The sequence below is a fragment of the Caretta caretta genome, chromosome 8, assembly GCF_965140235.1.
Source record: "Caretta caretta isolate rCarCar2 chromosome 8, rCarCar1.hap1, whole genome shotgun sequence".
Lineage (NCBI taxonomy): Eukaryota > Metazoa > Chordata > Testudines > Cheloniidae > Caretta > Caretta caretta.
The window spans coordinates 20,884,649-20,908,520 of record NC_134213.1 but is presented as its reverse complement, the minus strand read 5'-3'; the positions used below and the strand labels follow the sequence as shown (position 1 = coordinate 20,908,520).

The window sequence follows — 23,872 nt, the reverse complement described above, 5'->3', positions numbered from 1 at the left end:
TTGGGTGTGTGCATTTTGTGATTGAATGGCTGCCTGCTTTTTTCTGTGCTGTGCTTTTTCAGGTCCTTAAATATGTTCACATCTATCTGATGGGGTCCCCCTCAAAAGTAGACAAAATGGCCAGCGTTCAGCATGTATGTGCGTTTGTGGTTCTGCTTGGCAACCAACAAAGCCTGGAACCGGCTGCTGTAAACGCTAAACATGCCTTTTTATCACTTCAGGACAAATTGATTTGTCAGCAACAGGAAGTGATGTTACTGCCTTTCTCACAAAAGGGAAACTCCTAGTAGTCTGTTTCCATGGGGACATAGGCAACTATGTAATGACAAACTTATATAATCTTAAAGTTATACACACCATTTTTGTGCCTCACTCACTAGGGGATTAAAGGCCTGATACAAAATATAGGGTCTTATCCTGAGCGGCCCGGAAACACCTCTCAGTATGCAATCCATAGATTGTGATTGTGAGAATCAGTGGAGGGTGGGTCTCAAAGCTATGAGCCATGCTAAATAGTATGTCATGGTATACTGAGCAAATGATAATTCACAGCAGGCAGAACATATATAGTGGAGCAGAAGGGCAAAATCATCCCCTGAGCATTTAGAGCTGGCAAAATGAAGTTTAGTTAGGCTGAATTACCCTGACTTCCTCTTCTGCAAATAAAACACTGAGCATAATTAATTACACTCTCTATAGTTGCAACTTGTCTTTCTCTGCCCTCATAACTGGCTGTTTGCTCCAGCCCCCTCCTGTCCTCTCCCACCCCCCTTTCATAGTCTCTTCACTCACCTGCATTCGACACCTACCCCTGGTAACTTCCTCACCTACCTCTTTGCAATGCTCTGTCCCCTTCACCCTTATCCCTTCGCTTGTCTTTCTGAGTAGCTAATCCTCTCCATCTAAACCTCACCATCTGCTCCCAAATTTGTGGCACTAATATGATGTTTGTCATTCTCACAGTGATCTCTCTGCTTGTATGTTATATCCCCAGGTCTTCATCTATTTGGACTTCCCCTTCTTTGGGGCAGAGCCTGTCTTCTACTCTGTGTTTGTACAGCACCTAGCACAATGGGGACCAAATCTTGGTTGGTCCCTAGGCACTACTGTAGTAACTGTGATTAAGATTATGAGCATACATTGCAACCCTTTAGAACTAGAAATGTATTTTTTGCCTAGCAGAGAAAGTTTTAACCAGGTTGAATTGGCTTGTTTTTCAGAAACGTGATTTGTGCTGAAGCAGCTCTTTTTGTGCCCCTCTGTCAGGTGCCTGTTTAGGTTGTAAAAACAACCAGCTGCCAGGTAATGAGTTTTATTGTTCCCAGAAACATATAAACAAACCTCCACCGCTGATGGGGAGCAGAATTCTGTTTGAACTGTGATTAATGGGCAGGATCTCTTTTTTGTTTTTGTCAGTTGCACCACAGCCAAGGTTGTATTTTTCCACTGAATAAGCTTTGCTTTGAAGATGAACGCTTGTTCCGCTGATCACTGCAGGTGTAACGAGGCTCACGTATTCAGAAATAGCCTTACTCATTTTTCAGGGAATGTGGTGGTGGGTGTAATTCCATGGAACAATAAAACCTTCCAAGTTCATTTCCATGGAACAAGGAAAGGGGGTGGGTAGCATTCCGGGATTTGGGGAGTGGGAGAGGCTCTGTGGGAGGATAATTCAATTCCAGTAGGAGGCTCATGTATGCAATCAGTTGTGGGCAGGAGGGGGAAAAGGTTCTCGCTTCAGTTGTCAGTGAATAGGGATGTTTGTTTACTTCCCTATTGCTGTTCCATTTGTTTTTGTCCCTTGGGGTCAGGTTGTGGCTCACTGATTGCTAACATATACTCCTGAAGGCAGAGCAGCGTCTATGGAATATTTCATCTGGGAGAATTTCAGACCTAGTTGTGCAATCATCTTAACTTTTAAGGGTACCTCCTCCCAAGAGAACAGAACTGGATTTTACATAGAATGGATTTACATTAACACTTGAGTTATCTCCCAGGGCTTTACAAAGCAATGAAGTATGTGGTGTCTGGCTCAGCACTGGTTGTGTGGGCAAACAGCAGCTATTATATACTCAGTAAGAGCTCACGCATAACCTTGGACTTGAGAGTCTACTTTAATTATAAGTGCCTTAGTTTCAAGTAAAGAGACAGGGTCAAATTCTACTTTTATCTGCATCTGTGCAAACCCATCTTCGATGAGGCTGCATAATATCCAGAAGAAGAATTAGATCCACTGGATTTTAAAGATACAGTACCTGATCATGTCCAGTTGGTGCAAGAAGCCAGCCACAGTTGCAGCTCTGGAACTCTTCTGAGCACAAGGCTAGCATTGTGAGTGCGATTAATTACTCTAAATATAGAGGGAAGCAGGTGGGGAAATACCCATACCCACCCTCTACCTGCAGCATTACCTTGGCTCAGAGGGAAGTACCTGGGTGGCACAGCAACTGCAATCCTGAGCATACAATCTCTCCCACAACTCCCAGTGGGATAGCCTGATGCTACACCACCCACAGGGCTGTGCACAACTAATCTCATACTGCTGCATTTATCAGGGGGGTAGCCCTGTTAGTCTGTATCCACAAAAACTACAAGGAGTCTGGTGGCACCTTAAAGACTAACAGATTCATTTGAGCATAAGCTTTCATGGGTAAAAACCCCACTTCTTCAACTGCATCTGTTAGTCTTTAAGGTGCCACCGGACTCCTTGTTGATACTGTTTCATTGTATGTTATAGGTTCTTGTAGGTCTTACCTTCAAGGTGGCATGACTATTCATTGGCTAAATTTCCTGTCTCTGTTACAGCACATAATGAAATAGCTTCTCCTCTGTTACATCAATATAAATGCAGAGTAACTCCCCTGGAGTCAACAGAGACATGCTTGTGCAAATCTGCAGGAAGAGAGCAAAATTTGAACTAGTGTGTGAGAAATAAAATATGTGCTCTCTACACAGTTTAAACTATCTCCTGTTGTAGATATGCCCAGATTTGTGTACTGTGCATGGCACAAGAGGGCAGGCACTTCATTTGGGGTAATGGAAATATTCTGGGCTGGAAAGAGAAACATTCAGGGTGGCAAAGAAAGTCACTAGGCTCCTTAACGGAAGCTTTACAAATATGGGCCAATTGTTAGTGGTGGGCCAGATTTTAGATTTAACCTTTAATGTGTTAAGAGTAAATAAGTAATAAGGAAGGTCCTCAAAGAAGGGATCTATTTTGTTTCACAGTAGGGTGACTGCTAGTCATCTACCAGTTTCTCAGCTGATGTAAATTGGCATAGCCCTGATATCAATGCAGCTAACACCACTTCACACTGCTGAGAAGGTGGCCTTGAGTGTTTATAATATGATTTATTAAAGCAGGGGACAGAGTGTTGCTATTATACTACTGTTTGAACCACAAGTTTATTGATCATTTACATACTCATGTCGAGTTTAGCTCAGATGCAAAATCTAGTTTTCAGTGAGGTCCCTACCCTTCACAAACCCATTTTTCCAGGTGGGTTGACTGAGACACCAGGGGGTTGAGTGATTTCCTTGTGATCACAAAGTTAAGCAGAAGGACTTGAACTCAAGACTTTTCTCCTGTGCAGCCTTAGCTGGAAGACAGCCTAGGTGAGGTTTAGGCAGACATCCTGAAAACATAAGACTTTATACATCCAGATTTCAATAGAAATGTCATAATTTATTCTGTTTGTATAAAAAGTTATAATCATGTAACAAAACCATGTCTTCTTTCATAAGAAGAAATATATTATTTCACATCATAAATAAATCAGCAAACATACAACCTTGCGCAACTAAAAAAAAAAGCACTCAACTGGTGCTTTCACGTCAGTGCTTAGGAAATGTGAACAGTTTAAGATGTATTTACAGGATTACAGTACCCAAAAAATACTGAGGTATTTGGTTTCTCTAGAAATGAAACTTCAGACTTGTGAAGGCAAGAACAATGCGTCTACATAAAAATAAATAAATAACAGGACTTTCATATAAAAGGGGACAGTGTCACTGTTGCTTAGAATGTCCAGACATGGTAATACCGATAGGTATGCTACTTAACAAGGACTAATCTTTTAGAACTGACAAAGGAGAAATAACTCAGGAGAAGAAAGAAATGTTCTGTGTTCTTTGTCTCCTTTGTAGACATCCAGATATCGGTCAAAAAATATGCCAACAAACTCAGGAACGAACTAGCTCTCTGGAGTCAAATCAGCCCCTCTGTGCTTGTGACAATGTGCTTGTTCTGGGATGAATGGAACCCCATGTGAACTAAAATGATTGAAGACACTGTCCCCAGGGTTATTGCACTTTTTAGACAAGAGTCAAGTTTTTGTGTTCTGAATAAATTTTCATCTACCCTTCAGCAGCTCGGAGAAGTGGTGATGGGACTCTGTAGATAGCTTAAAGCACTGGATGAAGGGTGTACAGGGATAGAGACGGGGAAGTTAAAGACAGTGGTGGTTGATGTTCCTCTGTCCAATACAGACATGGCAGGGCTTCCAGCCTCTGCTGAGCAGTTAGGGGCTAGGACTTGAGACTCAAACTGAAGTAGCTGCCCCATGAAGCTGAAATTTGGAGAGATGATGCTTCTCCTCTGCTTCACAAACTCAAAGGCCTCGTCTAGTTTGACTCGGTTGGTCCTCATGAGATAAGCAAGGCAGATAGTCGCTGAGCGGGAGATGCCAGCCTGGCAGTGCACAAATACCCTTCCGCCATCATTTTTAACAGAATCTGAAATAATCAATTAAATGACATGGTTAACACATGGGTCAGGTTGCTGCAATGCTACAGAAACACAAGCTGGTATTTCACATTTTTTTTAATTTGTTCTTTCCATAACACTCTAGCTGTGCATGGCACTTCACACACAAAGGAGATTCTTGTCCTGAGGGAAACCTATACTAAATTCTAATTCCAAGGATACAAATAGTTTCCTTCAGCCACTGATACTTGTTTGAAACAGTCATCTCTATTTAAAAAATAAAAACCTATTGGTGGAATACCAGACTAAGTTTACTAACTGCTTTCTGTTATGGGAGTCAATATTTCAGACAGCTTTATAAAGTTAAGGATCTTCTCAGCATTTAGCAATACAGCACCGTAGGAAGTACAGACCCTAATAAAATAGCTATACATTTATTTCATGTTACTTTAATCACTGAGGAAACAGTTTCCCATGTATTTTAAAATTAAACCAGGCTAGAGTTTTCCACTGAGATTTCTGCCTCAAGGATAATGCAAACTGATTCTTTGGAAGCACAGGCTGCAGAGAGTACTTATTTACCTATGAAGTCAATGGCTTCGTTAAACCAGGAGCTGATGTCAGCCTTGTGGTTGTCCTCCACGGGGATGCTTTTGTACTGGTAATGCCCCTCAAAATGGTTGGGGCAGTTTGCCGAGACGTTGATTAAGGCTGTGATCCCCAAAGCATCCAGCATGTCCTTTCTGGAGGCATGATAGGCACTGCCCAAGTAGAGAAATGGTAGGATTTCCACTGGCCCACCCTAAAAGAGAAGAGGCAAAGGAAGAGGATCAGTTAATTGCACTCTGTGATTTAAAATAGCCCCCTCTTCCTTTGTTACATGCAGGCGAGCAGATGTTTGCTCTCTTTACCCGGTTTTAGTATTAAATGTATCTGCATCTGGGCATCACCTCTGGAGATACTCAGCCTCCAGGGCTATCGCCAATTCAAATGATCCCTTATTTCATTGCCTGTTTCCTACTGACCTGGTCATAGAGTGGGGTGCCACAAGAGCTGCAGCCAGAATCCGCACTGCTGGGCATGCTGTTGGCACTCAGAGGCAGGGTCAGGCCGGTGGGCGCAGCTGGCTTGGTACACAGCTCAGCGCAGGCAGAAGAGAAGGCTTCATACCCTCCTGGAATGGCAAGGGAAAAAAAAAAAAAAGAGCGAAAGGTCTTATTAGCATGGGTGAAGCATAAATTCTCCGCGCCCCCCTGAAAACACACAGGCCACATTGTGCCAGCCAGCATCTCCCTCTTCCCAGGCTCACCACTGATGCCACCCGTGCCCTGAGCCCTCCCGGGACTCACCCTTGAGGAAGCAGATGCGGGTATCCCTGGCCTCCCTGCAGAGGGTGTTCACGGCCAGCATGATGGTGCTGTCCCGCTTGGGCAGCTCCAGGTCCGAGCTGCGCTCGTCCAGCAGCACCACGGCTTGGTATCCCCCGCTGAGCAGGCGGCCCCGCAGCTCCTCGTTGGGGAGGATGTGCTCCAGCCCCATGGCCCCCTTGGCCCGCCGCTTGACGATGGTGCTGAAGCGAACGTTGGAGGAGCCCAGGATGTGCGCGGAGTTGAAGGAGAAGAAGGAGCGGCAGTCCAGCACCAGGCACTGGGCAGCTCGGTCCTGGAGGAGCCCCCGCAGCGTCTCGCAATCCAGGGCGCACACTTGCATGTTGACCATAGCTCGGAGCACGGGGTGAGAGGAGCGGGGGGGAGGAGAGCTCGGAACGGCTGGTCGGGCCCCCAAATGCAGGACTCCGGCGGGGAGAGAGCGGGGGGGTAGGTTGTTGGTCTCTGGCAAGCTCAAAGTGCTCGTTCGGATGGGAGAAGGCGAGTCCCCTTTGTCTGTGCCTGGGGGCTGTTTCCTCTCCCGCCTCCTTTGTTTCTTCTCAGGGGTTCCTTGGTTTCTGCTATTAGAGTTTCTTAAAAAAAAAAAAATCAGCCGGCGCTTCTTGTAAACTCCTTGTTTTAACTCCAGCCGCCCCCTCTGTATCGCAAAGGCAGAGTCTGGGTCCGAGGGGGTAGCGCCCCTGGCTTGATTTGAGGTTGCTGTTTGCTGCGGGAGCCTCCCTTCACTAGCAGCTCTTTGCGCGCCCTCCTCGGGTTTAGCACTTTCCTTGCTCGCTGCAACCTTGCGCGTGGCCTTATATAGTCAGCTTGCCGCCACCCCGCCTCCTTTTTCTTGTGAATGAGACTGGATCACATGACTGCTTCAGGAAGACGTCACTTGCAGGGGTGTTGAGCAGACACTCCCTGCCCAGGAGTACTCGCGTCATCGGCACTCTTGCAGTCGCTTCAATGCAAAACACATACACACATACAAACCTTCCACCCTGATCAGGCAGGAAATCAACTGATGCAACCCTACGCTCCCCAGCGCTGCGGGCAGAAACGACCAGGCCTCCCGGCATTATGAAAAAGCACACAATGTACACCGGAAAGCTGAAGAACATGTACACTCTCCCTTCAGAGTATGTACTGTGCCCCAGTCTCTTATCTGTTTGGCATGTAAGAATTCCCACACACTCACCCCATGCCTAGTGCGATGACATGACTAGGATGTATAGCTCTCTTACTGCCCTCTGCTGGGTGGAATTAGAGCACTCCCATCCAGTGTCATAGACCCCACACTGCTAAGAAGCTAAGTGAGGTTCTTTTCAAGCACAAGTGGCAGTGGTTCCTCTTGTCTTCAAAACAATATTAGTTTGTGTCCATGTTCCCTTATAGATTAGGAATGGGACTGCAGGCACAGACTCTTCATATTATTTCTTTACACTTACACACACACCCCTATTGACAGTTACTGTTTCACATTACCTCATAGGTCTGGTATGTGAAAGGGGTACTGAGAAAAGCATCACAGGGTGGACAGAATAGGCATAGACATCTTTTAAATGTATATTTGAGATACCTAAAAGACTTGTGTGTGTGTATATATTGGGGAATATTCCCTAGTTTGTTTTGTATGGAAGAAAAAGCAATATAAACTCTAGGCCTGGGACTGCATTCTTTGCGTACTCAAAATTCCCACTGAAATCAGGGCTACCAAATAACTGGCAGTAGAGCTGTTCAGTCTCTGATTTTTTCCCCTTCACAAATGTAGCAAGGCTTCCCAAAAGTTATTTCTCCCTGTGGGTGATCAGCTTCCATCAACCCACTGGGGTATTTCTTACTCAGGGCTTCCAATCACAGTTACTTTCGCTTCCCCTTTCTGGGTGCCTGGCTTCTAAAGCAGTCTCTCAGCCTGCTTTTTCCCTTGCTCTGTGTTTTCTCTGTCCCTCCCGATGGGCTCCCCATGTCTCTCTACCTTCCCTTTTCCCTGTTGCCCACTTGTTGTGACTCCTGCTTCTCTCCCAGTCTTGCCCCCGTACAACTGCTTTTCTCTTCTCGGCCTTGTTCCTTCCCTCACCATGCAGCAGTACTCTCTTACCATTCCTCTTCTCCAGCTGCTCCTTTCAACACAAACTTTTCACTGTTCTCATTTCCTCAAACTGCTTTGGACTCCCAGTCACACTTTCTAACTCCCAGACTGCCACATTTTTTCTGGGACTTTCCAGAACTTTCTCCCTGGGCTCCTGACAAACTATTACTGGCCAACTGCCTCAGAATGTTCCAGAAGTTTCTCAGTAAGTCCCTGACAGTCCATAAACAACAAAGTGCCCCGCAACCTTCTAGACCCTCTCCAACTAGTTCCCTGCTGATCTGTATCTGATCAAGTGCCCCAGAGCCATCCAGAATTTTCTCCTCAGATAACTGGGGATATACTGACTAATCGCCAGTCTGAAACTGATTAACTGATTGTGCAATTGCATCCATTCTGCCAAACCGTGACTCCTCTGCCAAAGCTGCAGACTCAAAGAAAATCTGTTTTTCCCCCCTTAAAAATAAACACAGGGCTGCACTTTTTCATTTCTATTTATTTATTATTGCTATTATAATAACACCATGACTTAGAGACAGATTGTGAGTGAAGGATTCGTATGTTCCAGTGCTTGATGTTCCAGCACCCCATCAGCTACTCACTTACTAGAACCGTGGAGGCAGTTTACAACACATCGTTTCCAGTGAATCATTAATGCCCATGCAGCATGATCAGTGAAATATTCTGCTCACACTAGAGTGGCCGGTTAGAATAGGTCACATAGTCTGTTGGATGTGCTGCATAAGATGCTGCCATTAGCAAGGTTATTATTCATAACCCTCAGCCTTTACAATGCTCCAATCCAACTTTTACTGACCAGGCCTCCACAAATCTCTTTTAGGGGAATAATAATAGTGATAATTATTAATAATTAATTAATAGCCTTTTCATACAAAAAAAAAAAAAAGCAGTCAAGAAAGGACAAGCAAAGAGCTGAGGCCCTTATTTAGAGTTTATTGTCTTGGCAGAACTCCTACTTAGTGCATATACAAGTATATACACAGGAATCATGCCGGCTAGGAGGAGGGTGGAATGCAGCAGTAGTTTAATGTGGCACACTGAAATAATTTAGTATGTGGGTGAAACTAGACAAGCACTACACTCTTGAATAAACTCACACAGGAAAATTAAAAAAGACAAAAACACCACATCACCTGTGGGTGAACATTTTTCACAAAATATCTGACCTATCAGTCCTCATCCCCAAAGGAAACCTGCACAACACTTTCAAAAGTCAAGCCTGGGAGCTTAATTTCATTACTCTGCTAGACACTAAAAATCATGGACTGAACAGAGACAGTGGATTTATGGCTTGTTACAACAATCTGTAACCCACTAACCCCCTCTTTTTGTCCTATATCTGCAGAGGTGTTAATGGGTCACTCTACCTAGAATGCTCCCTTACAGTATGTGCTACCTACTTATATGCTAAACAATCTGTTTCACCTTGCATTTTGCTGTGACGCTGGGAGTATCTTTTCGAGACCTGAAGAAGAGCTCTGTGTGGCTCGAAATCTTGTCTCTCTCACCAACAGAAGTTGGTCCAATAAAAGATATTACCTCACCCACCTTGTCTCTGCAAGAATCCCATATCCAGCTGAAAATACAGCAGGAAAAGAGAATGTAATTCTGAGATGGAATTTGACTAGAATATTGGTCTCTTAATACCCCTATGGTTGTAAAAAGCACCAAGGGAATTGTTAGGCCTGATCTACACTACAGAGTTAGGTCGACGGAAGGCAGTTTACGTGGACCTAATTACATAAGTGTCTACACTAAAATTTTGCTTCCACCAACGTAACCGCCCCGCTACACTGACTTAATAACTCCACCTCATGAGAGGCATAGAATCAATGTTCATGTAGTTAGGGCAATGCACTGTCAGTGTAGACACAGCGTTGCTTACATCAGCTGTTACTGGCTTTCAGAAGCCATCCCACAATGCCCCACACTGATAGTACAATTTGTATAAGTGCCCCTAGTGAGGACGCACACCAACGAAACAAGGAGTAAAGTGTAGACACATACGAGCGATGTAATTACTGTGGTAGCTGTATGCCAAGATAAGTTAGTTCCACTTAGTTTTGTACTGTAGACATGCCCTTAGTAACCATGAACCAAGAGGTCAGAACCTCAGTTTAATGTTTCATCTGAAGGATAGCACTGTCAGCAGCACAGTGCCTCCTAGCGCCGGGCTAGGGCACTGGGCCAGCACTGACCCAAAGGGACAAGGGCCATCTCGCAACACTATTTCCTCCAGAATTCTGGATTCTTCCTTGGAGGTCTCCCATTCAAGAACTGATCTGGGCCAGCCCTGTGAGTTTGGACAAGACCACGACCCAAGGTAGCATGGCTGCACTATAACTTAGCTGTACCAATATTATCCTGCCAGGTATCAGCCTGGGGGCACGTTTTCTTTTCACTGATTTAACCAAATTTAACAACTTGTGGTTTGGCTGCTTTAAAATTACTTGAGCATAAAAGTAAAATAAAAATGGATTTTTTTCCATCTCGGACGCCTTTACTTTTCCTGCACTTACATGAAGAATCATATTTCTAGTCTTTGAACAATAGTTAGAATGCACCTCAATAGCAACTAGCCTTTTCCATATCATTGTTATTAATCAGCACCAGAATATTAAATATTGGGCCAGATACACTCTAGCTTCTCTAGGGAGGTGCAAAAAGAACACTGTCCATGCCACTATGGCACCCTGTATTCTAGGGGAATCCACCCAAATAAGGGCAGCATCAGTTGTGCTAGTTGGTTTTGTCACCAAAGGAGGAGAGCTTTGATTCTGACTTTGCTCACACTACAACAAAGCAGGAGGCACATGATCAATATAAATGGAATTACACCAGTGTAAAACCTGTGTCAGTAGGAAGAAAATTAAGCTCTGATAACACCAAAGAATAATTTCCTTGCCTTTGTCTCTTATTTATTAAAAATAAACATCCTTTAAAAGCTAAGGTAATGAAAGCTCAAAACAGAGTGTTAAAGTCACATTTAAAGAGTTTAGTTTAAGTCAATTCACTTAAATTAGGGTTTGACTTCCTGGTTTAAAAAAAGTCAGGAAATTCCAAGTTAACCCCTTACTCCTAAACAAGTCTCTGTTTCCAATCAGGTTAAAATGTCATTGTGAAAATAATAACAACAACGATAGAAAAGGACTGTGCACTTGTGCGAAGGAGGGAGGTGGATCTTTAATTTGACCATGTCAGGTAACCCACATTAGTCCAGATTCCACATTATTTTAATGTTAGAGTCGTGGGACTGTGAGTTCACTGTTGTTTTATAGTACGTCTAACAAGTCTGTAGACATGAAAACCTCATGAAGATGATACCATGATCATGGGGTAGGAGACTCATGGCACAGTGAGATCAGCGTGAATTCATAGTCACATTTGTTGTGCCTTTACATGTTTGCTGTCTCTTTGTGTGTATGGACAGCGGGAGGGAAGACTTCATTATCTTTTTTCAGAGGGAAGGGGCTTCACATTCCAAACTGACACTTATCTAGAAGTGTAATAAAAAAAAGACCATAGAAAGCTTCTACACTGATTGACTCTGATGCTGATTTGTTTACCAATCCTGTGTTGATCACAGATAACCTCTGAGCCGGGATCCTTCCACTTACACAGATTTCTACCATACACTTGGTATTCTCCTTCTTAGCTTTTAACCCATAGAGAGCTAAACTGGTGATAGAGACTTCTGAAGTGGTGACTCAGGGCCAAATTCAGACCTCATGTAAGTGAGCGAAACTCCACGGAAATCAGAATTATAGCAGGTTTGGATGTGACCTTTTGTGCTTTACTGACTCAACATGTCCTTTGCCTGAATAAAGATATGAAAGATCAATTCAACAGTGAGACAGACATGTGGGGGAAACTGGAAATGTACTGGATTCATTTCTTTAGCATGTGTAACATTTTCTCTAAATTCAGTTTCACAACCCAGCATTTCTGTTTATAAACATTTGTGTTGATCTAGTATATAACAAGTGGGAGGGGGGGAAATGGATGAAGGAATTAACAGGTAAAATATAATCAATATAGAATTACCAATCAGATATACTACAGATAACTAGATTCCTTTACACATTTAAATCCAGGATGGGGACTGCATCTTCTTGTTGAGTTCTGGCCGTGTTCTAATTTTATCAACTTCATAATGTTGCAGAGATGAGGGAATGTATTTAATTGTTCACAGGGCCAGTCCAGACAATGCAAAAGGAGGACCTAGGTTGGGGGTCTTATCCGATGAAAGGAAAGCTGAAAATCTAATATGGTATTTTCTGTATATGCTCATGTCTGGTTGTATGCAGTGTGAACTGCTTCTTACTAACTGGAAACTCAGTAATATAGAGGTTCAGTGGTACAGTGATTATAGTAAGGAGTTTGACTGGCATACAGACAAGTAGGCCCCCCCCCCTTTGGGGAGTAACAACATCTCCTCCTTTATTTCAGCCCTGGCTGGGGTGTATCTTAGACTTCCTCTTCTCTTGGTCAGCAGAAAACCTCCACCCACTGTTCCACTAAATGCCTGCACTAAAATCCAGTTCTGGACATATCTTCTGGCTAGCCCAAGAATGATCACTGCCTCCAAAGTCTAGTTTGGGGCAAGTAGGGAAAAAAGGCCATACACTGAAACTTGGTCCTTGAAGCTGGGGATGGCCCAAGAGAATGATTTTACAGCAGACCCCCGATTTGCTTGAACTGGCCCTGGGAGCCAGCAGATCTATCTTCTATTCCTTACTCTGACACTGAGTTACTGTGTAGCCTTGAGCAAGTCACTTGAGGGCCAATTTTCAAAAGCAACCACTGATTTTGGGTGTCCAGCTTGGGATATCTTGGCCTTGATTTTCAGAAATGCTAAGCACTGTCCCTCTCGTTGAAATCTGTGGGAGAATAGCACCATTCAGCAGGCACTCAGCACCTGGCAGGATCAGGCCAGCAGTACTCATGATGTTAGCCAAATTAGCATTACAGTTAATTAACTCTAACCATCTGCAGTGAAACATGAAATGTACTGGATGTAGGAATTACTCACCTGATAGTGGTTGTGAAGCTACAGTATTTGTAAAGCTGGGATCCTTCAGAATGAAAGGCACTAGATATATGTAAAATCAGAGCATAATTTGTGCCAGGGCTTGCTGGAGCTCAGCCCCAGCATCTCTTCATATCAGGCCGCAGCCCCTGCATCTCTTCTGTCAGAGGCATGCAAGGCGTGACCTCATACGTATGGTGCATGCCAGGTTACTCTGGGTAGAGGATGCCATTTTGTAGAACAGAATATTACCTTCCATGCAGCACGACTACGCATATACGTTCAAGTGTGAGGTCACACTGTGTGGAGGACGCCATTGTTATTGCTTGAGCCCCAGCACCTTTGTCTTTGGAAATTAAGCACTGTGTAAAATGTGTCATTCTCTCTTTGAAACTTTTTATTAAGGGAAAGTTACAATAAAACTTTAACATAGTACATCATACATTACTTATACTTATTCAGGGCCAGGTTAATATTCAAAGAACCAAACTAAACATTCTGGCTTGCTGCCTGGGGAGCCCTCCTCCTGTGAGTATCCTAAACAGGGTGAGTATTCTCTCTAATGGTATCCAATAATTCATCACCGCTACCCATTTATCAGTAACATACACTAATGGGCAGTGAGGTAAGAGCAAGTTTTTGTGGAAGGGAGGTAAATTTGAATAGAAAATGAGTGACGTACCTTGTAACCAGATAGCGATAAGAGGTGTGTTGCTCTCATGCAGAAATATGAGACATGGATCTATTGTTAGTCAGCTGATTCCAGCATCCTGTGGGTGCAGTGATCATATGTGAGTTCTTAAGCTCTGAAATCAGCAGCTGTGTAGCAAAGATTGTGATGACGCTCCTTGGGGCAATGCAAACTGTAGGTTGCTCTTCTGACTTTCTCCCTTTTGTTATTATTGTTGATTACACATATAGCTCCATAAATGCGCATGGTATTTAGTAGACAAGTGAAAAGTATAGGGTCAGATTCTGATTTCAGTAACACTGGTATAAACGAGGAGTAACTCTAGATTTCAGGGTGAATGAGCTCAGAATATGACTCGATGATACCTGTCCTGAAGAATTTAGAGAACCAGGGCCCTGATTCAGATGTGAATCTAAGTAAGCCTAGAAGGAGGAAGGACTCTAATTTGATGTAACTTACACCTTCTGGTCCCCTCAATGCATCTGTTACACCAAATTAGGTTCCCTCTGCACTCGAGGGTCCAGTTCTCTATAAGCTACAGCTGTTTGCACTAGTCTGCTGATGCAGTGGAGCCATAAAGCCAGTTTAACCAGCTACCCCCAAATTCCCCCGGTGTAGGAAGCATTGCTGAGGAAGAAAGAAAGGACATGACCAGAGCTCCTGTGTGATCTAGCTACTGATGGCTGCCAGAACAGCCCCTGGGAACCATAGGCAGCTGGGAGTCATTTACAATAGTCAGGGGCCAGCTATAGAATTGGGGAGCTGCCAATGTGATGTAAAGCCAGTTTTGCCTCCCTCTGAGGTCCTATGCCAATGCATCTCCACTGATCCCAGGAATCAGGGCTCCTTACACTTAAATACACTTAGCAACATCTAAGCAACACCCTCTGCCTCACACATCACCAATGCTCAAATGACAGGGAAGCCTGATGTGGGGGGACTTGGACCCCTTAGTACTGTTAGGGGCTCCTGCACTTCACACTATTGTTTACATTAAAGCAAGGTCCCCTTACTTCTCACTATTGTTTACACTAAAGCAAGCCACTTGACATTCAGGGCCCCTCTTTTTTTCCCAATAATGGAAGCACTGCACATCACCCCTACACTTGTCCCGGTATGTCTAATGAAGTGTAAGGAACAGTAGTGGCTGAGGGGATGGAAGAGAGGAAGGTAGCAGCAAAAGCAACTAGCAGGAGAGTGTAAAGAGGTGTAAGCTAAAATGGTCACCTATTTAAATTCACAACTTCTGCCTGCTTAATGTGTAAGTTACACCAACTTAGACAGTCTGACAGTTGTTCAGTTGGTGTGAGTAGGTCTAAAGGAATCTGAGTGTAGGGGAGTCCAAGCATAAAGGGAGTTCAATTTACATTACTGTCTGTAACCCCTCTGAATCTATTTAGTTACCTTGTTTTCTTTTCTCTGTAGTATCTGTTTGTCCCCAGCACTAGCTTTTGAGTTTACCCATGCAAATAGCTAATCTTTGAGTAGCACCTTCTGATTGTCCATTAAAAAACCCCAGTATCAGTAAACACAGAACAGCTTATTCATTTTCACTATAAAGTGTGTTAACATATTTGCACTATGACTTGATTCTCATGTGATAGTGTGAGGTCATGTTTGTGTGTAAGAGAGAAGCTAGTGAAAACATAGGATTAGTCATAGAAGGGAACAGCGCTTGGCTGTTTTGAATATGAAAACCTTTAGGCTGGGGAAAAAAGTCAAACCTTATCCTCCTGTTTTGTTTCTCAAAGCACATTTGAATATATGGGAACTGACTCACGTATGTGGTGTTCTGTGTCTATTGCCTCTAATGGAACCATGTGGCATACCCCTGTATAGCTTTATTCATACAATTCTTTGCTCATGTGATGTCTTGTCATTGTCCCCTGTGCCTTGTCAGTGCCACCTCACTACCCACCTGACTTTACACAGGTCAGTGTTTACCTGATCTAATCTACCTGAGATATTACCCTCCAACAAGATCCTTTTGCCTCAGGTAAGCTTACAAAATGTTCATCTTGCTAGTTTTCTCCTGTGCTTTTGGCAAACACTTTGTTTTCCAACTGGAATGAATAAGTGCTGAAGTCATAAGAAAGATCTGGCTGAAATGAATTTTACCAAACATGGCACGCTCCTCAGGGGGGTTGGCCAGACTCATATTCCAAACGTTCTGTGGATCCTGGAGCCAGCTGCAAAGTCTGATTTCACCTCATACTCTGCACAGAATGCTGAGGTCTATTTAGATAGAGGCCCAGGAGAAGGGCTTTTAATAGGACTATACTTCCTACAGAACAAGTTTGACCACTCCCATAGTGTCAAAAACTCTCTTGCTAACGAAGAAAGTAGGAAAACCATAGAGCCAGCATGCTCAGCTAGAAGCTTTTCATTGATTTAAGCAAACTTTGGATCAGGCATGAGTTGTCATTTCATATAAGCCACCAAAGCACCCTGAGATGATAACATCTTTAAGTCATTCCTGATTTAAAGACAGATTCAAACAAGAGTGATCTAGAAGGTCACCTGAGAGATACATCTTTCCCTGTGTCACACTGCACCTGCTGTGATCAGCTGAGGCACTCAGACCGATAGCTCCTTGGTTTGAACTGGAAGGAATGGATGGGAGGACATTCTTTATTAGGAGTCTCTGATTCTAGAACTCACTCCCCTGCTGGGTTTGATTACCTTAAGATCATGATGAAAAGCCAGTTATCCTAGACCAGTGGTTCTCAAACATTTTTTTTTCCCACGGACCACTTGAAAATTGCTGAGGGTCTCTGACGTCAAAATATAGCTCTGACTTCAAAATGGATTTATTGTAACTGGGCTTGAACAAAACCCCAGACTTGAGCACCCCAGAACTTTGAAACACAGAGAATGTATCTCGGTATCTGAATTTTGACTCTTGGACCAATGATTAGTTTAATTATTTACAGGATTTCTCCCTCTATTCTATTCTGTTCAGGTTTACATACCATGAGCCTCAACCTGATATCTTGGTGCCTGGTGATTGGTTTCCTTCTCACAGGTCTGATTGTTTCATGAAAAAGAGGAAGAAGAAGAAGTGAAATTTGATAAAAGCCTGAGGCAGATTCTGAAATAGTAAATAAAAGAGACATGAATCATCCTCTTGCAGAAATGACGAGGAAGGACGGAAAAGATAGTGGTTTGGGAGAAGAAAGCTGTGTTCTACATGGTTGATTCAGCGCTCTGGACTAAAAATGAATCACCAGAATATTTCAGTCACATTACCAGCACTAACACACACAAAACCCCCAAGCTCAGAAAACCTTGGTTATGAAACTAACTTGATGGAAGTATGCAGTGTTGTAGCCATGCTGGTCCCAGGATATTAGCGATACAAGGTGGGTGAGGTAATAACTTTTATTGGACCAACTTCTGTGATGGAAGTTATCATCCAGATCAATATGATGGCTTTCCCAAAACACTGTGTTCAGCTAGATTTGCAGCATGTGCCAGCTAGTAAGAGCTCACTGGAAACGGAAAGTATGTTGTGATAATAATAACAATACCATAGCTTATCTCTAACGGCACCTTCCAACCCAAAGTGCCTTAGAAACTACAGGCCAGGTTCTCCTTTGCCCTGGGACAACGTTATGATGCTGCCTTGGTAAAGAGGCCATAAAAGTAGAGGATATACTCACTGGAGAATATCACTACTATAGGAGCTTCCCTGGATAATGTAGTGCTAGCTATGATAGCTCTTCACTGCTTCCTCATAGCTCCTGGTGTAGGCACTATGATGAGATCATGGCTGGGGGAATGGGAATGGATGTACTTTGGCTGTTCTTAGCTACTAGTTTGTAGCTGAGCATAAGTTAGAGCACCTCCAATGCTGTTCTAATTTACAGCAGGCTCCAGGAAGCCCTAGTAGAGTCCTAGAGTGTGGGAAGGTACAAAGGGGGCATAAAACCCCCTTTAGCCCTTGCTCCATTCCTGGGCTAAGCACAGTTCAATCAACCCCTATAATTAGGGTTTTTTTCATCCACTCCTGAAGAGCAGCCACCTTCGGGGTGTAACAAGGCAGCTGTTTCAAGCAATACCAACACAACACAACCACCAGGCTCCATTCCTTTGCATAATATACTACCATAGTTTTACACTAGAGTGGCCCACTACTGTAGAATACTGCAATACACTGGTATCAAGGTAGCCATACTAAATAACTCTCATTATTAAAAATCAGAACCTCTGTTTTATAAGCTGGGATTTTCAATGGAGCCAGCTAGAGTGAGGTGCCCAGTTCCCAACACATTTCAATAGGCTTTGGGTGTCTAATTCCCTCAGGTGCCTTTGAATGTAAGTTACAGATGGTCAGGAAAGGCAGAAAATAAGGGTGAGAAACAGAGAGACAAACACTCATTCCCAAAGAACCCCTTGGAACATCTGGAATGCTGCAGTGATGTCATTTACCAAGAATGTCAGCCAATCCCAATGCATACGGTTCCCATTAGTGTAAGATCAGGAGACCAGCAAGGCTAAAAATATTTCAGTTTGCTTTTTTAAAACTGGATATAGTTTTCTATTTTTTCTTTTAAATCATGCTTACGCCACCTTTGTAAGTTAGAAATGTTTTTGTGGACAGTCACTTGGACATTGGTTGGATTCCAGTCCCTGCACCATTGCTATTACTCAGAACTTTTCCCACTGAGGGTTTCATGATTTCTTTTTCATTAGCAATGGGGGATGATTCATATTTAATACCTAACCAAAAATGGTTTATTTTGGTCATAAATGTGACTAGATAGATAGATAGATAGATAAATATTACAGGCCAGATCCTGAGCTGGTGTAAATATGTGTAACTCCACTGAAGTCAATAGAAGTACCATACAGAAGGTTTAATTAATTGGAGTTACACCAATTACAGCTAAGTCAATAACAGCTAAGGATCTGAGTCTGGCCTAGAGGAAGAGGGATTGAGAGACAGATCATGCACCTTATATGTATAGATCCTTTCCCATTATCTCAAAGGAGAGTTAGTATACATGGGGCAGTCTGTCTTCTACCAGCCCTGGTCACAAGGCACGTGGCCACCCATTTAGAGCTGTAGTAGCTTGGGAGGGTCTTATTGCTTCTATGATATGAAATTCAGGCTTTGAATCAAGGAAAACAAATTTGGCATTACCGGTGACTATACGCTTGGGGACAACATCACTGACAGCCAGCCAAAAAGCTCCAACTGTGTCCAGAGCACTGGGAGAGAAAAATGTAAATATGAAGAAAAATATTTTCATTTCTTCATTGTGGCTGGAGCTTTCAGGCTTCAGTCCAGATCAGTCAATCAAGTCTCTCTTCTTCATGCTTAAGGCAAGGGAAACTCAATGCCTGTAGCATGGGATGGTGCAGAGAATTATTGCCCCAGGGGGAGCTCCAAGAGGCACTGTACCTGAAGATAATGCCTCCAGGAGCATTATGCTCTTTATAAAGGCTCAGTGTGTGCTTCCCATCAGCTGACTGAGCCCCACTGGCTAATAGAATGGGAGAAGCAGGGGGTGAGGAGAGGTGCTCTATAGTGCAAGCAGTGCACTAGGTGTGCCTAGCCCCTGCCCTGAGGCACAAACAGGAGAAAAATCCTTGTGACCTCTGCCCTACCCCTTGTGCACCCATGCATGGTCAGCCACTACCTAGCCTATACCTTAGAATGAAGGGGCTTGAATCTATGAGTAACAGGGGTGGAGAATGCTCCCCAGCACCAGGAAACTCCATGTGATACTTTGTTTGGATTTTGATCATTACATTTCCTACTTAGAAAAGCCTGAAGTAAGCGAGTCCAGCACTATGACAGCTGGTACGTGCAGATTTGCAGCTCATCTGATTGCTCCTGGGAACAGTCATTAAAAATCTTTCCTAACAGTCTTGTTATCTCTCCTGTACAAGTGCTTCCAGTGTTCATAGTCACAGTGAGAAACCTCATTAAACAGTTGAGCTGTAACAGTACAGGGCTACCTGGTTTTCATTTTCACTTATATATTTCGTTTCAGTTATGAGTTTCTCCCTTGCTTCTTGCCTCAAGAACTTTGTTAGAATTAGCTCAGTACTATGAAGTGAGTGCAGAGCTTGCAGGGATCATGTATAAGGCAGTCAATGATTTCACAGCATTTACACAAATAATCCAAAGTTAAGAATGCTACTTCTACCAGGGTGGGGAAAATACCTTGCACTTCCAGATTCTACAATATTTTCAAAGCGCTTTACAAACAGCAACTATTGGACCCTCTTGGCACTCCTGGAGATAGGTAAACTGTTATTATTACAGACAGGAAAATGAAGGCATAGAGAGCTGAAAGGTGAAATTCTGGTCACACACACAATTCCTAAGTAAAAGGATTTGTGGCCCTCAGTAAAAATTGCAAATGAAAATTTTCAGCTACTTTCTACTGGTTCCAATGACAAGTAGGTTTTGGAACACAGCAATGGTCAACTCACTCCTGGGGATATTGGTCCTGCATTAGCAACAAACCCTGACCATAAAAAACCAAAAGGGATCATCTGAAGAATTATAATGCAGTCTACTGGGATTACCACAAAAGGCCAGGGAGCACCAAGGATGTTGGGCAGGAAACAAAATCATCGCCCCAATATGGTAGCACGGCATGGAGTACCTGTACAGACTGGCCTTCAACAATATTGCACTCCTGGCTATGCCTGCTATATCATCCCCGTCCCGGGTTTCCAGTGGACCCATCCAGTTCATGGATCTACTGGCCCCATCTGCATCACTTACCTGCCCCATGGGACTGGATGGTTCAGGGAGATTGTTAATAAGAAGGGGAGCTTTTTACATCTAGGGTACCAATGTGAATCAGTTAACGTTGGTATTAATTAGTTGGTGTTATTTATTATTATTATTGCATTACCCAGAGGCATATACACATACATATGGTAGCAAGGCATGGTCCTTGACCTAAAGAGCTTGCAATCTGAGACAAGATGCAATAAGTGAGTGTAACAAACAATTAGGGAAGAGGGATAGAAACATATAATTACTATGAGCTCACTACATGTTCAGTTAATTGGTTTTGAATCACTCTCTCTCCTTTTTTTTTTTGAGCTATAAGATAGATATAGATATTGATATATACACAGACATCAATTGTCCCTGCTTGCCATCTTCCTAACCATTATCAGTTGGGAATTTCCAATAGGCACCATGAAAGAAGTGGGTTTTGAGAGGGATTTGAAGGAAGACAGGTTAAGAGTTTTCTAGACTAATTTGGTGGTGGTGGTGAGTGAGGGGGGTCAATGCATAAAAGTTGTTGTGAAAGAAAACACAAAGGCACTTGTGGGAGAAGTGAACAAATGGTCCATCAAAGCTGACACCCTTAGTGGATTAGAGGGAGCAGGGGATCCATGATAAGATACAAGCACGGATAACTAGGGAGACGCAGAGTTGTGAAGAGCTCTGAAAGTGACAAGAAAATTGCATTTCATGTGATGGAGGAGAGGGAGCCTGCAGAAAGACTTGAAGAGGTGGGTTGAATGCAGAGAAGATTATCTTAACAGCAGCAGTTTGGATGGCCCCTAACAAGGACAAGGTGGGTGTCAGAAAGGCCAGAGTGGAGGAGACTACAGTCGTCAAGTTGGGAGATGCTGAGGCCTGGTTGAGAATGCTGGTCAACTGGATATAGAGAAAAAAAATCCAGATCTTGGAAATGTTATGGAGGACCAAGTGGTGAGGTTTGGAAATGGCCTGCATGAGTTGGTCTAGTAGACAGCAGTCCGAGATAACCACCAGTTAAGGAACCTAAATGTCTTGGAAAATGGGATTCTGCCAACAGTGATAGAGAAAGGAAGGTTTCAGAGGAAAGTAATGACATTCAGTTTTGGCCTCATTAAGTTTAATCTGGACACATCCCAGAGGAGTTGTCAGTGAGACAGGCTGAGATGTGGGACTGGATGGAGGGACATAGTTCAGGTACTGACCAAATGTCCTTACCTTTTGGTAGGCGTTTGGTGGCCTATGAAGAATGAGTTGGTGGGTTTCAGTCTATTTTCTAGTGGGACAGGTGTCCACAACACAAAGAGCACTCTCTGGTCTTAGTGGAAAAAACAAGGGTTTAATGGACAACAGAGAAGAGAGTGAACTTCCCACTTACCATAACAAATTGTCCTTCCACAGCAAGCTAGAGGCACATTGGTGGGGCAGAGTATGGGATATTTGCCTTAATACTTCCTATGATGTACTTGCTCTATGGATAATAGAGGATTCAATTGTCGAGGGCTGACAAAATGGCACTGTCACCGGATGGCTGGCCCCAGTAAATGAAGGAGGTCCAGCATCCCCATGCCAGAACAGGCGCTCTCATTGGCCAATTAAGAGGGTGGGACTGGGACAGCACCTCGGGCTATAAAGGATGAGAGAAGACTCTGAGGGGGAGAGACCCACTGAGAGACAGTGACCTGCTGAGTTAGGGCTGCCGGAATCAGGAGACTGGAGAGGAGGGCTCTAGGAAAAGCTGCAGAGAGCAGAAAGCTTGCTACAAGCCCTCCCTAGAAAGAGAAAGGAATGATCAGGAAGTCAGTGGAGGGGCTAACCTGCTGACTTTCAGGAGCCAAAGCCAGTGCTGAGGATCTGAAAAGAGTGTAGGGGTAGGAGACCAGTGGAGAGGCTATCTGGATGTTCTTCCTGAGCCAATGAGCCAAGGCCAGAAGGAATGAAGGCTGGGGAGTGGTGAGGGATGTCAGGTCTGAGCTGGAGAGCCGGGGCACAGTGAGGGATGCCAGGGCTGTACTGGAAAGCTGAGGAGTGATGAGGGATGCCACGGCGCTACTTGGTGTACTGTCTGGACTATTGTTGTGTTACTTGATGATGGAACTTGTTTTCTTATGGTTTATGTGCATGGGGCTTTCTTTTGCAATAAACTAACCCCACAAGGGCCATTTGTACTCAGAAACTCTTTGGACTATTTCTGGAGACTCTGAAGGAGGGAAACTGAGGCAGGCATGCTTGTTGTACTGTGGCCTGCCACAGGAGGATGCTCCAGTCAGGGCCACCCTATGACAGACACTTTTCAGCAGCATCAAATTCACTTTAGGGAATGAAGAGAAGTAGCAGCAATAACTGAAACCAACAGTTACTTGGAAAATGTCACAGAATATGTAAACAAAACTAAAAACCAACCCTGTTCGGTGATACATTCTAAATCTTCTGAGCTATTTTTTTTCTTGAAATAACTCTAAACGATTTCTTTGAAACAACACTCAAAACGCCTCTACCCGATTCAGTCAATAGATGTGTGATTTTCAGCAGTGCTGTCAGCTTAAGGAGTGGACGACCTGCTGTGGTGTGAGTTATTCAAGTATCCAAGTGATTGCACCAGAGTCAGAGAACATGTAAATTGTGTCCCGCATGCAGCTGTTAGTCACCCTCCTGGGGGGAACTCTCTCCTGCAAAGTTAGTGTCCCAGAACACACTGTATGTTTGCTTATTTGCATTCTTTTCAGTCTTTCAACAGAAACAGAAACATTAAATCCTCTCAAAAATGTTTGTGACCTAAAACAGCTGGAATGAAATACTCTGTTATTTCCCAAAATAGCAAATTTTTGTAGTTGTTACTCATCGTTCACCTTACTACTGTATAACAGTTGGAGATATTAGTTTAAAAATATTAGAGTAATTATACAGCACCTGTCATCAAAGGGAGTCTAAGTATTTTACATATTAAATTAATTAAGACTCTGTGATAAGCATTATTACGTGGGAGACAGTGTGTCCAGGGGTTCTTGCAGGGGAACAGAAATGAAGACTGCTAGGTTTTATTCCAGCCTCTTACTTGCTGTGTGACCTGGGACAAGTCCCTCAGATGCCATGTGCCTCAGTTTCTCCAATGGTAAAACAGGGATAATTATACTTAGCCTCAGTTGTAAAGTTCTTTCAGATAAATCCTCAGATTAAAAATGGTATATGACTGTTTACCTTGGGGGTTATGCTACCAGGACATACATA

General features: G+C 43.6%; 1 protein-coding gene and 1 long non-coding RNA gene across 2 annotated transcripts in view; both read right to left on the bottom strand.

The window, feature by feature from the left end:
• LOC142072964 (uncharacterized) overlaps nucleotides 1-23,872 on the bottom strand; it is a 68,561-nt gene that overhangs the window by 7,861 nt on the left and 36,828 nt on the right. Inside the window, exons 2-3 of the long non-coding RNA XR_012669592.1 lie at nucleotides 13,897-13,984; nucleotides 2,755-2,892 (exon numbers count right to left, since the gene is read on the bottom strand). This is a non-coding gene — a long non-coding RNA (uncharacterized LOC142072964). The remainder of the gene's footprint in view (nucleotides 1-2,754; nucleotides 2,893-13,896; nucleotides 13,985-23,872) is intronic.
• On the bottom strand, nucleotides 3,665-7,068 carry DUSP1 (dual specificity phosphatase 1). The gene is made up of 4 exons (XM_048862629.2): nucleotides 6,055-7,068; nucleotides 5,731-5,879; nucleotides 5,288-5,507; nucleotides 3,665-4,734 (listed from the first exon to the last, which is right to left on the bottom strand). Exons 1-4 carry the CDS (start codon nucleotides 6,422-6,424, stop codon nucleotides 4,364-4,366), a joined length of 1,110 nt encoding a protein of 369 aa, XP_048718586.1. The 5' UTR covers nucleotides 6,425-7,068; the 3' UTR covers nucleotides 3,665-4,363.

Bases quoted from the DNA above. Each gene is read 5' to 3' on its own strand.
- DUSP1 (XM_048862629.2), bottom strand. From the start codon at position 6,424: ATGGTCAACATGCAAGTGTGCGCCCTGGATTGCGAGACGCTGCGGGGG. The intron at 5,880-6,054 runs GTGAGTCCCGGG...TTGCCATTCCAG, and splicing joins CCGCATCTGCTTCCTCAAGG to GAGGGTATGAAGCCTTCTCT. The intron at 4,735-5,287 runs GTAAATAAGTAC...TGATTATTTCAG, and splicing joins CGAAGCCATTGACTTCATAG to ATTCTGTTAAAAATGATGGC.